The sequence below is a fragment of the Colletes latitarsis genome, chromosome 6, assembly GCF_051014445.1.
Source record: "Colletes latitarsis isolate SP2378_abdomen chromosome 6, iyColLati1, whole genome shotgun sequence".
Lineage (NCBI taxonomy): Eukaryota > Metazoa > Arthropoda > Insecta > Hymenoptera > Colletidae > Colletes > Colletes latitarsis.
Genome location: NC_135139.1, coordinates 24,715,332 through 24,727,707, shown reverse-complemented (window position 1 = coordinate 24,727,707; position 12,376 = coordinate 24,715,332). Strand labels below are relative to the sequence as shown.

At 38.6% G+C, this 12,376-nt stretch overlaps 5 protein-coding genes across 7 annotated transcripts; 2 read left to right on the top strand and 3 right to left on the bottom strand.

Moving 5' to 3' along the window:
- Positions 1-46: 46 nt before the first annotated feature.
- LOC143342726 (G patch domain-containing protein 1) lies at positions 47-3,436 on the bottom strand. The gene is made up of 4 exons (XM_076766904.1): positions 3,084-3,436; positions 2,624-3,002; positions 2,330-2,554; positions 47-2,264 (listed from the first exon to the last, which is right to left on the bottom strand). The coding sequence occupies exons 1-4, from the start codon at positions 3,145-3,147 to the stop codon at positions 47-49; spliced, it is 2,886 nt and encodes a 961-aa protein (XP_076623019.1). The 5' UTR covers positions 3,148-3,436.
- Positions 3,437-3,765: 329 nt separating this feature from the next.
- LOC143342729 (suppressor of cytokine signaling 6) lies at positions 3,766-6,235 on the top strand. 2 transcript variants are annotated; one of them, XM_076766908.1, is made up of 4 exons: positions 3,766-3,833; positions 3,926-4,549; positions 4,608-5,212; positions 5,290-5,656. In XM_076766908.1, exons 2-4 carry the CDS (start codon positions 4,247-4,249, stop codon positions 5,651-5,653), a joined length of 1,272 nt encoding a protein of 423 aa, XP_076623023.1. In that variant the 5' UTR covers positions 3,766-3,833; positions 3,926-4,246; the 3' UTR covers positions 5,654-5,656. The 2 variants fall into 2 exon arrangements, with proteins under 2 accessions (XP_076623023.1, XP_076623024.1); XM_076766909.1 differs by lacking the exon at positions 3,766-3,833 and having other exon boundaries at positions 4,005-4,549; positions 4,608-4,641; positions 5,005-5,212; positions 5,290-6,235.
- A 151-nt stretch (positions 6,236-6,386) lies between these two features.
- Coq9 (ubiquinone biosynthesis protein COQ9, mitochondrial) lies at positions 6,387-10,264 on the bottom strand. The gene is made up of 5 exons (XM_076766910.1): positions 10,106-10,264; positions 7,405-7,596; positions 6,903-7,243; positions 6,602-6,829; positions 6,387-6,525 (listed from the first exon to the last, which is right to left on the bottom strand). The coding sequence occupies exons 1-5, from the start codon at positions 10,194-10,196 to the stop codon at positions 6,490-6,492; spliced, it is 888 nt and encodes a 295-aa protein (XP_076623025.1). The 5' UTR covers positions 10,197-10,264; the 3' UTR covers positions 6,387-6,489.
- On the bottom strand, positions 7,612-10,091 carry LOC143342727 (glomulin). The gene has a single exon (XM_076766905.1). The coding sequence runs from the start codon at positions 9,583-9,585 to the stop codon at positions 7,792-7,794; it is 1,794 nt and encodes a 597-aa protein (XP_076623020.1). The 5' UTR covers positions 9,586-10,091; the 3' UTR covers positions 7,612-7,791.
- A 446-nt stretch (positions 10,265-10,710) lies between the features above and the next one.
- Nf-yb (nuclear factor Y-box B) lies at positions 10,711-12,358 on the top strand. Of its 2 annotated transcripts, none has more exons than XM_076766823.1 (2): positions 10,711-10,949; positions 11,516-12,358. In XM_076766823.1, exons 1-2 carry the CDS (start codon positions 10,835-10,837, stop codon positions 12,061-12,063), a joined length of 663 nt encoding a protein of 220 aa, XP_076622938.1. In that variant the 5' UTR covers positions 10,711-10,834; the 3' UTR covers positions 12,064-12,358. The 2 variants fall into 2 exon arrangements, with proteins under 2 accessions (XP_076622938.1, XP_076622939.1); XM_076766824.1 differs by lacking the exon at positions 10,711-10,949 and adding an exon at positions 10,991-11,416.
- The last annotated feature ends 18 nt before the right edge of the window (positions 12,359-12,376 follow it).

Below are 12,376 nucleotides of genomic sequence, written 5' to 3'. Positions count from 1 at the left end.
CGGTGTGCTCATTTCATTCCACCGTTACAAGTCTCGATTCCCCGAATCACGAGCCGCGCTTCTCTTTCTTCGATTTCCGCTTGTGTTTCGAGCTTTTGTGCTCTTTGTGCTTGTGCTTCTTCTTCTCCTTCTTCGATTTCTTCACCTTTCCCCGCTCCACCCAGACCCCAGAGATCTTCGAGTCCACCTTAGGCTTTGGCACCACGACACTTTTGAACACAGGCTTCAAAGTCTGTGAACCGGACGCCTCCGATATGGAATTGTCACTTTTCAACAATCTCGAGGGAAGAGCAGGTCCGTACATGTCAGGCAACATCAACGGCACCACTGGATTTAAATTACTATCGTTGCTGGGACTGGATCCGGTTCCAGGTTCAGGATTCGATGATGCTACCTTCGCGTCCCCCTCCTTGTCCACAGCCTCGTTCGTTTGCACGGTGCTTTTCGAACTTGTGAGCAAGTTGTCCAAGTCCACCTTAGCGAATATTCCTCTTGGCGGCGACGTGTTTCTGTTCGCGTTCATCTCGCTAGAAGTTTTACCGATCAAAACCGACTTCACCGCCTCGCTATCCATGCTTTCCTCCGGCTCAGAGTCAGATTCCTCGCTGCTGCTTAAGAAGATCGCTTTGAACAGATCTTTCTTCTTCTCCGACGTACTCTTCGGCTCCGTTTTCGACGCGCTGTCGCCTTCCTCGCTTTTACCCGCTTCATCCGCGACCACCGACCTCACGCTCGAATCCGTTTCACCATCGAGCTGTTTGACCTCGGTTCTAGAGGTTTCTTCTTGGACTTCTTTGCCGAATACCTTCTCGTAAGAGGCCTCGAAATTTCTTACTTTCTCCGAGACGAATTCCAACGATGATTCCTGACGATCGTCCGACGTTACTTCCGAGTTCACGCTGACAACATTTTTGTCTTTCGTTTGAACATCGACCGTGTCCGTTTCTCTCAACACCGTATCGGTTGCCTTTAAGAATTTCGTAGAGTTGCTCCAATTGAGGGAATCGAAGATTGAAAACTTGACAGTCTTCTTCTGTATCTCAGGCTGGGCACAACCGACCCTTGGTTCAGGAATATTGAATCTCTTGCAAACTATACTAGCAGGCCTCCATTCTACGCGTTCCCTAGTCAATTTTCCAAACATTTTCATCTTCACAGCCTGCTTCAGCTCGTCTTCCTGGCTGAATTTCGCGGAGGCCGTGTCCGGGCTCGCAAGGCCGGAAGCATGGATGAATTTACTTGCAACGCAATCGTCCGTCGGATGCTCGAATAATCTAGCTGCCTGATCGAATTCGTCGCGTTCGCGCTCTCTGTCCCACTCTGTCATCGACAACGGTTGTATACTTTCGAGTTTACTTTGTTCAGCTTTCTTTAGGAGAACCAAGTATTGCTCGAATCGTCTCTGCTTGTCAGGATCGGATAAAAATGGTTTCGCTGAACTCTTCTTCGTAGAATCGTCTTCCTCTGGCTTGCCACTCTCCACACTTGTTTGGCACTCCTCGGATGTAGAGGGAGTGTCTTTGTATTCTTCCAAATTTTTTAAGTTCCCTTCCGATTCCTTGCTGGATCCGACAACGCCTCCCTTAATAAAACTCTGTAGATTCAATTTGTCCATCCACGAGACGGCTACTTTACTTTGTTGGCTTTCTAACTTTTGCCTCTCCTCCGTTTGTTGCTTACCGTGTAAATTCAACGTTTTCGATATGATGTTGGAAGCAACCGACGGTACTGCGTTCGGATGCGTGTCCGATATCTGTTTAACGCTCCGTGTATCTTCTAATATCCGGGCCCTATCCGCGGCTGTAAGATCTTTGCGTCTCCCGTTCTCTACCGTGCGAGGAACATTCTCGATCGGTGGATAAAAACGACTTTTTCTAACCGTATGCACCGGCACAAAACCTTTAGGCAACTCTGGAGCCGGGAACACTTTCTTATACTCTAATTTATTTTTAGCTGGTACGAACCCTTCTAGGCAATTGCTGCTCTGGTTTCGCGAACTGTTCTCGTCGGACCACCTCGACTTCGTTTTCCGTTCCGGGCCCAATGCGAAATCGTAACGCGACATGTCCTCTCTTTCGTATATGTCTTCGTCGTCGGCTTCGAACGCGCCAACTCCGAACGCTTGCCCGTGTATCGACAGTTTCTTATTTTTCTCTTGAATACTGAACGCAGGAGCGTCGAATAAATTTATGTGACCGGAAAGTACGGTTCTACGATCCAAACCGCTGTACCCTATACCGAAGTAATTGTCCTTTGGGTTACATCTGTGAAAAACGAACGTAAATTTAATACTATCGCCACAATACGTTTATAGACTCGAACTATATACCTGAATGGTTCATAATCGTCGGGAGCGAACGTGATATCTCCGTAATCGTCTCCCGAGTCTTCCGAGCTACTTTCCGAACGCGGCTTTCTAGGCTGCTGTTGCGACACCCGTATTTTCTCGTTTCTTTTTTTCATTTTAGCTTTCTCCTTTTTCGTGAGCCTGGATCCTACACCCTGACCTGGTCTCCATCCCATTTTTTTCAACAGCATAATGCCAACAGTCTCTCTGAAAATTGCAGGTGGATATTACAAAGGGTTAAATTTTTATGTAATTTTTAATTAAAGGTCCACCTACTTTACAGGCTTCAGTAATTCCCTTAATACCGGAGTACCAGGAATAGGACCGCTACTATCACGATTAATTCTCTCTCGTTTCACTCCTCTTTGACCATGATCTATGTAGTCACTGGTAGCACGGATGCCTTTGGGTGCAATCCCAAACTGACTCGTGTCCTCCTCGTCCATAAAATCTTCCGGCCGTTGTGCGACATTTTCTGCTTTGCTACTTCTGGAAGACTTAAACTGTTGCGGCCTCCAACCGTCTCGCGTGCCGACAGTGTTAAAGTATCCGGCAGAGAAACCACCCGTAAACGCTCCGTGAAATCTACGTCTGCCTTGTGCATCGTACGCGCACTGATCCTCGATCGTGACAGGTTTCTTTCTTGGAACATTGTCTGCAACAGTTCCAAGTGAAAACAAAGAATTCTACGTGAACGATTCATACCCAAATTTGGTTCACGAATACTTCGACGTACCTTCGTCTATAGGGTCGAGAGCAACTCCAAAAGAAACGTAATTTTCGTCGTCGAAATCGCTCATTTTTAACGCACGATACTTAACTAACGGTGAACAAAATCAAGCGAAAACAAGACATGTAATATTTTTTCCTAATTTACACAACTGTCAGAAACGATGCATTTGAGGTTATAAGGCACGCATGTACATATATACATCGTAGTTTTCCCAGCGGATTTTTGACATTTCATTCGAATAGGACGTACTTTTGCTCGATACTGCTTAAATCCAACAAATTCGAGTAGATTTACAGATGTATACACACAAGTTCGTTAATCGTTCCGTTTAAGAGGAATGTACCATCTACGACCTACGACACACTAAACACATCCCCTCCTCCTACTAGATAAACTCCTAGTTACCGCGCAGTTAGTGTTTCCAGCTAGACCGGGATTTTTTTGCGTAACCAATACTTGCAATCACACGATAATTACCGTTCAATTGCGGTGTAATTGTAAACCTTTAAAGCGTGTAAAAACTATTTAATTATCATGCAATTACATGCAATTTTATCGTGGGAAATGTATGTACTACGATTATATTCTGCCCAACTTTGTGCTTCACCAATGTTTAGGTACCGAAGTGCAGTGGGCCCAATATATGAGTAGAAAAAGTAACTATAAACGAAATTGGTCCCCCTAATACAATTTTACTACCCCTGTTTGTATTAATTTAAACAAGAATTATAATAATAGCTATATAAATAGCACGTACACAAATGTGTTCAAATACTGCTTTATGTATTTAATGATCCATTCATCGAATCGATAACCTATTATGAGATTTAAATAACACCATCTAGCGTTTCACTCCCACATTTGAAACTTTGAAAAAGGAGAAGGGGTTACGTTCAACGCACGTATTCTCCTCAAACGGCAAGAATTAATGAACGCATGTGTACACAAAAACATTCGCTGCGTTTAGTCAGTGCGAAAGTAATTCGGATGGACGATCGTGAAGCGGTGAACTGCGATGAGAATTCTCGAATCCGTGAAAAAAAGTTATACTCGCGAGAGAATAGGGTAAGGAATAGATGGCGTATGAAATAACTTTCGATAAAATAGTGGAAGCGAACCCTTTCTCGGATTCGGAGCCGATTTGAAGGATCTCACGACTGTCGAATATGATCAGTCAGACGTCGGAGGAGCTGATCACCGCTGCACCTCCTGGTGCAGAGAAAAGACCGAAGCAAGTCTCGAAGCCACGTAAATTGAGCACGAGAACGTTCGATTTCCTTTGGAGGCGTAACTCGCGACGTAAGTGTGCATCAGAGAATGAGGAGAAAGAAGACGATTTCGTGGAAGTCAGAATCGTCGAGTGCAATGTTAACAATGTTCTGCCCAGCAAAACGTCTTTCAGTTTTTTCAAGAATATCAAGAAACACATGCAAGTCAAGAAGCTAACAATATGTAAATCGAAACGAAAAGTAAGTATGTATTAAAAGGATCTTGATGAGTCATAGTGTCTAACAGAAATATTTACAGGAGAACAAGATCCAAGTGTCCAGCTTGGAGAACAGTACAAACCATGATTCGTCGATACTTCAAAACGACAGACCTACAATTTCTACAGAGAAAGCTAATGAGTCTGAATTTAAATGTGAAAATACAGTAGAAACTTTTTATTGTCTAAGTAACAATGATATTTCAACTGCCAGTGAGGAATCCTTCCAAACTGAAGAAGTTCTCGAAAACTTAAATGAAACACTAGAAAATGTTACTGAAGGTACCGAAAGAAAATTGGACACAGTCAACAATCGAGCCTTTGACAAATTTGGAGCAGATAATGACTGTAACGATATTCCTAGCACATATCAGTCGTACTCTGTTTCTAATGGACAAGAATTAGAATGCAATACCGCAATAGAAAATATAGCAATAGAAAATCAGATTGAAAATATCCACAGAAATACAGAAACTAACGAGATGCTAAGTAATGATAACAAAGTAAAAGCTAGCCTCACAGAGGAGTTGCTTAAATTAAGCAATTATGGATGGTATTGGGGTCCGATATCGGGAAACGAGGCCGATGCTAAACTGTTATCCGAACCCGATGGTGCATTTTTGGTCAGGGACTCTTCGGACGACAGGTTCGTATTCTACCGGATATATCGGTATTGATAGATTTCTAGCTTATGTAAAATTTGTAATGCTGGTTTTTACATAGATACGTCCTGACGCTTAGTTTTAAATCTTCCGGCATGTTGCTCCATGCTCGTATGGAGCATAGCGGCGGTTTATTTTCTTTATGCAACCAAAGTGAAAGCGAGGGATTCAGCTCGGTAGCCGATTTAATCGACCATTCGATGAATTTTAGCCAGTCGGCAGTGTTTTGTTATTCACGGCCCAGATTTCCTGGTCAGCCGTCGTTTCCGGTCAGGCTAACAAAACCAGTGAGCAGGTTTACGCAAGTACGAAGTTTGCAGTATCTCTGCCGTTTTGTTATACGTCAAAACACTAGGTTGGACAATATTCATAAATTGCCTTTACCTAAAACTATCAAAGGCTATATAGAGGAAGCACATTATTGATATGAAATTCAAATAAAATAGGAAGAAAGTACCTTTTCATAATACTTTCAACAATGCAAAACGTATTATAAGATGAATCGCATAAATCAGGGGTGGCGAACTTCCCCGCGAAGAGCCACGAAAGCCCCACTACCAAGTCAAAGTAGGCATAGTGGAGGTAGTTCTTCCGCGCTTATGCGTAACGGAAAAGTAGGGGACGGAGTCAAAACTGGTTCGCGGACCGTCAATTCGACACCTCTGATGTATCATCAAGAGATATCGATAATGAAGCTTGCAAAAAATGTTATTACAAATAACGTCCATTGCTTGCATGAATCATTTCATTATAAAGTACGTTATATTTTTAAATGTAATTGTTAATTAACTCGTGAGGTACTTGGCTGTGTAAACATATTTTTTATTATAAAAAAAATCTGCTCAATTGAATATTAAGGATCGAAACCGATCCTTGCACCGAATACTAGATTGGACAACATTCGTGTTCAATGGAGAGATACGATAATTTTGTATAAAGAAAAAAGCTATATTGCCTCCATTAATTGTGACAATATTGCAGGGTAATTGTTAAATACTGTTAAATTTATATTCTTAACAATTTATACCTTTATATCTTGCACAAAAGTAACTCAGATTTATTGAATTTGACGACAAATGTACAGACCTTGTTAAAATATAATATTAAAATAAATTAGTTGTAATTGCTAACTCGACTTAAAATTCATTATTTTCTTAATTGTTACCATGACTCGTAGTGAATAAATTCAAGTAAAATACTTTAATTGTTTTTTTTCTATAAACAGTCTATTATCTATTTCTGTTCCATCATAAAATTTCGTTTACCTATTCCAATTCAATCCGAGTATATTACGTGCCTGATAAATAAACGAGTGCATTAAAAGTTGTTAAAAGTATAGAACTTAATTACCGTAACAAGTTTAAAAAATTTACCGTAACAAAAGCAGCATTAGCTGCTTCGGTAGCGCGATTCAAAGCTTGATCTGGCAGGGCCATATCGGAGGTTGTCGTAAGAACTGTATGAATTTGTGTCGCATCTTTTATTCGCCTTTCCAGGAACATCCAAGTTTGTTTGTGATCTTCGCTATTGTCTTGTAACATGTACAGCTCGGTAGTTTTATAAATACCTGCTAATACTACTCTTCTAGTATACCAGTTGATCTAATTAAAAAGATTTCGACATCAGTTATATCGTGAAATTACAGTTGCATAAAAGTATATTTGTCACCCTTACATCGACCGATCTATCGCCGGCGTAATAACAAATGTCGTCTACTAGAGTAAGCAAATTAGCTAGCGATATTGGTACATTGGGTGGAAGTGCCATAAGGGCTAAAGCCTGAGGCCATGTCTTTTTGTATGGAATCACCATTCTAAGCCTCGTTTCCACCGCATTGCGTACTTGTGACTCGAGCGTCTTTTTTTCTTTAGAACTTTCTTGAATAGCAAGAGCTTGTTCCTTAAGAATTTGATTTAATTCGCTGTTACATGTCGAGTAAAAGTGTTGGACCAAATCTGCTCCCCGATTGGGGAACAATCCGTGAACCACACCAGGATATCCAATAGACTCTGCACCTTTGGTATACAATTTTTCATTAATCATACTTATTTCTTATCAAAGTTGCATACTAAGAATATGAAAATTGTAAATTTTCTTTAATCTTTCAAAGTAAATCTGTTTATATAAAGAATTACTTTGGACTCATCTACTTAACTGAAAAATTATTACAAATTACCAGCACTGATGGCTTGCTGGCTCCAGCCCAGGTCATTAACAAACTTTAATGAAGCGCTAAGAATCTTTGTTTTGATATTTCTATCGTAATCTTCGTCGCTTTCCTTGCTCCGTTCCTGACTCGATTGGTGTGCGGTAGCATTTTCCGTTTGATCTGCGAGTAACGCCCTACAAGTCCATAAACTTCTAAAACCTATCAAATCAAAACTGACTTTGGAATTCGTTCATTTTAAATTAAGGAACTGAAAAACACGGTCAATCAAAACCATTAACTGTGTCTACAAAATGATAAATTGTGGGATTTCAAAAAAAAAAAAAAAAATGAAAACTAAATGAGGAATATCTTTATTTAACAGCAAATAATGTACACTTTATAAATACGTAATTGTTATTTTGAAGTTACAACGTTATCAGTGTGTTCTTTAAAAGGATTGTCAGAAATGCATTCATTAACTCTAATTAAAATGCTTTCCATCACATCAAGACCATTTATTGCTTGATAACAAAACGAAATTTTTTCTGAAACTGGCATTGCTGGTAATTTTTCTCCACCTACAGTTAACGTTATTTCAGCATCATTATTTTCTAGCGATATATTATCGCTAATTTTATGAATTTTGCTTTGCTCTTCTAAATCCTTTATTTTGACCTTCCAATGTGATTTGCACAAACTTATTCCTTTTCTTAAAGGTTTTAAGTAATCATCTTCCAATTTATTTACTAGATTCCAAATTCCAGTTTGATTGCATCTATCTCTGAGTAACAGAAATCTTAAAAGATTCAAGCTGGTAATTATTTCATCAGATAATTCGACTAAATCTGATGCACTGCCATGCTGTAACTTGCAGGCCAATTTCAATAAAGATTCTAACTTTTTACCAAGAAAATAGGGAAGTGGAGGTGTTGCTTCAAGGCATTCGATAATACAAGCTTTGAGTATCCCAGTAGTTACACTAACCAAACCAGAGTGTTCACTGGTCTGGTATAAATGCAAAACAACATAGTATCTAGCTTCAATGTTAAACAATTCAATGTATTTATGGAAGATTTGTACAGCTTTTTTTCGCTCTTCAATATTATCACAATAAATCATTACTTTCACAATCACGTTAATTAATTTGGTGTAAACATTCAATTCCAGTAATTTTGAAATTAAAGAATGCTTTGTTATTTTCTGTAAAAGCTGATCCATAAAATTTAAACCTTTTCTGATAGTAACATTTTCTTGTTCTTCTAATAATTTAATAATAAGATACAAACATTCTTGAAAGATGTATTGTAAATTATATACCTGTGGTACTTTCTCCCATAAATGCGATTTTGTTACAATATAAAAGTAAAAATTTGCATATGCTAAATCTGGCACATTCTCATTTGACTCGAAAAGCATGACTTTAAGATTGCAACATTCTTCATTTATATTTTTCTTTTTGGAGTTACTCCCTTTCCTTCTTGCATTAACGATATTTAAAAACCAAAGCAGATCTTCGCTAATACGATTTATTAGCATTACAATTTTCTCTGGTAAATGATGTTGCATATTTGATTCTGATACTTCCTCCGGTACATAACACAATGGTTTTCCCATTAAGAAAATTAGAATACTCAAGAGATAATCCCTTAACACAGCATAGTTTCCCAAATTATCATTCTCCAATGCTGCTTCCTCTACCAATGGTTCCAGGAATGATAGAATTGCAATATAAATATTTTCAATTTTATTCTTAATAACTGTACTATCTTCAAATTCAGTCTGTGGTACTGGCAAACTCTCAACATAAGACCTTATTGTGATGATACACCATTCTATCGATTTAGTTTTGTCATTCATTTTAGAGAGACTTTTACCAAGTACCTTTAAAATTATACAAAACTTCATGTCATCCTCTGGACTATCAACTTGTTCCAGAAACTCTAACACTGTTTCACAAGGATTACATTTTTCTGCTATAGCATTTAATATTATTGTGCAACAGTCAATTAGTTCTCCATTATCTTTTGCATTTTCAACCGTAAGATAAGACGATGCAATCTGTACTATTTCCCAAGAGGTCTCTTTAATAATATTGTCATAATTATTGCCTTCAAAGAGATCCAAAGTTTCTTTTATTTTGTTTCCTTTCAAATAGTCGGTCAGTTCATTAATGAATTTCTTTGTTAGATTCTCCTGTGATTCTGACATTTTTCCGTCAAATAATTTATGGAATTACAAAAAAACTAACCAGTCGGTAATTCTTTCTGCGCGAATTTTCATGATCTTCATAAAATACACAGTGACATAACCTTTTTCCTCGTCGCATTCGGTATTGCCATTTTCAAAGAATCATTGTTAACTGTCGTTGCACTTAACTCTTACATCGATAGTAATCCCACAAATACAGAAAATCTTAATACTTTATTGGAGAAAGAATATTATAAAACAGGTTACGTAGCTGCAGGGATTTGAGAAAACATCATGCTTCGATCGTGATATCGTATACTATAAGCAGTACCGTATAATACACTCACAATCGATGCAAAATATATAAACTGTTAATTGCGCAAATGAGTGCAGTCGTCGGACGTATCGAATAACTTGTAACGTTTCTCACGTGAATCTGATAATTCATTTACAAATTCTAACAACACAAACACCGAGACCAAAATGATGTGCGTATGAATTGCGATCGGCATATATTATTAATAAAAAAATGCACGCTTACCGTTTATTGAAAGACCCTTTCGAATTAACAAAATGCTAGGCATAACCATGCTAACAGTTTTAAATAAACTACTTGTCGCGCATTTATGCATACACGATGAAACTACGAGTAATATTATGCTATAGTAGGTTTCATCGGACAATGAAGTGGACCCAAATAAAACCACGTGATTGCGACAGGGCCGTATCACGGCAAGAAACTATTCCCCGAATTTCTACCTACTATTATTTGTATATATAAATAGCAATGAACCATTTTATAATCCTATATTATTAACAAGTTTTTTAAACCAATATTCAATCGAGCAAAACCGTGGGCGAAAGTTGGTTCATGAATTTTGTCATGAAAATTTACCCAACTCTGATCCACAAGACGTCCCTGGCTAGGACGCCATTTAGACACAGCGAACCAATGAAACTTTGATCGTACAAGTTTTGTTTAAATTCAAGTTCATCGTCTATGAAACCTGCTATACCCGTGATATTTCGTTTGTGAATATACCGAAGAGTATATAGTATTTACTAGATACCGCCTATCTTTATAAATCTTGTTTCCTACGAGGGCACTAGTTGTCTCAAAGAGATTTCATTTAACACACGATGTCGGTCTCTATGTTCGAACTTGTTCATGTCAAAAAAATGCAATAAAGCACTGTGAAAACAAAGCTACGAACAGGTTAAGAGAATTCCAAGTATTTGAGTTGTGTATTTAGTGTAAGTCGAGTTAAAAATGGAAAATAGTGGTGAAAGTGGCGATGACGGGGGACCTTTAGGACCGACTGCGTTCCTTAGCGGAGGCGGTGTTTCGGCATCGTATATCGGAGTTCAATCGGATGACATGGAAGGTAGGTTAAGAATGTTTTGAATTTTTTTCAACTACTAATAAAAACTCTAACTCGATTAATATTACAAAGCACAATCGTCTCTTTAATGGGAAACGAGTCACAATTTATCGCGTTCTTGATAAGTGACAAATTTCAATGTCAAAATTATATCATGTTTGTGCAAACAAAATTGATGGACAGTGATACAATTTAGTGTACAAAATTCAAACGTTTAATTCGTACACGACGAAAGAAAGTTTCAGTGTCGCACTGTTTATTTACATTGAATTATGCATTTGGTAACTATTTTGTTTTGAAATTACTTGTTGCATCTCGTGCATCAAAGGAGTTTTGAATTGTATAAAATTCAAGGAGTTTTGTATTAATTAACAATTACTCACGATCTACCTGTTGATAAAATTTCGTAACGGACTATGACGCGTTAAGGTGTTTCTATTAATAAAAGAAGATGGTTGTTTCCAGATACGGTATGAAGAAGTCCTTGTTTGTATGTCTAAATATTTTCACAATATTTTAGTGCAATTTAATAAGCGATTGTATCGATTTAAGCTACTGCTTTTGCACAGATGATCCCGAAAATACGGATGATTCTAATCATGGAGCAAGCGATCCGTTACAAGGAACCGGAGGCAGTGGCGGTGGCGGCCCTCTACGCGAACAGGATCGGTTCCTTCCTATAGCAAACGTGGCGAAAATCATGAAAAGGGCGATACCAGAAACGGGAAAGATAGCCAAAGATGCACGCGAGTGTGTTCAAGAGTGTGTATCCGAATTCATATCATTTATCACGTCCGAAGCGAGCGATCGGTGTCATATGGAAAAACGCAAAACTATTAACGGCGAAGACATTCTGTTCGCAATGACGACACTCGGTTTTGATAATTACGTGGAACCGTTGAAAGTATATCTACAAAAGTATCGAGAAGCAACGAAAGGAGATAATCCTCCGGGTAGTGGTACGCCATCGGGCAATGGTAAAACAGAGCCGCAAGGAACTATTTACGAAGATCAGCTGTTTGCCATTGCTGCGACCGCGTCTAGTGCCACCACTTCCGACACACCTGTTATATACAGTTATACGTCCACCGATCAAATGCAGTTCCAACTTTCCTGATCAGTGCAGTTTGAAGTGACGTTAATATAAATTATTTGATGTGAAACGCGATCCACAGAACAGCTACCTTGACTGTGCGTATCATCGCGCGTGATTGCGTTCTGTAAAAACATAAAAGGAAAAAAAAAAAATAAGAACTGTAAAATCAGTTTCGACGGCAGACTGATCTTATACTACGATAACGGAATACGAATATTCTAAAAGCTCGGAGAGGGAGGTAAATTAAGCTTAGGCAACCCTTGTAAAGAAAATATGAACGTGGAAGGAAATAAACCAGGAGGCAGTTGAAGGCTCATTGATAATTATTTTTTTA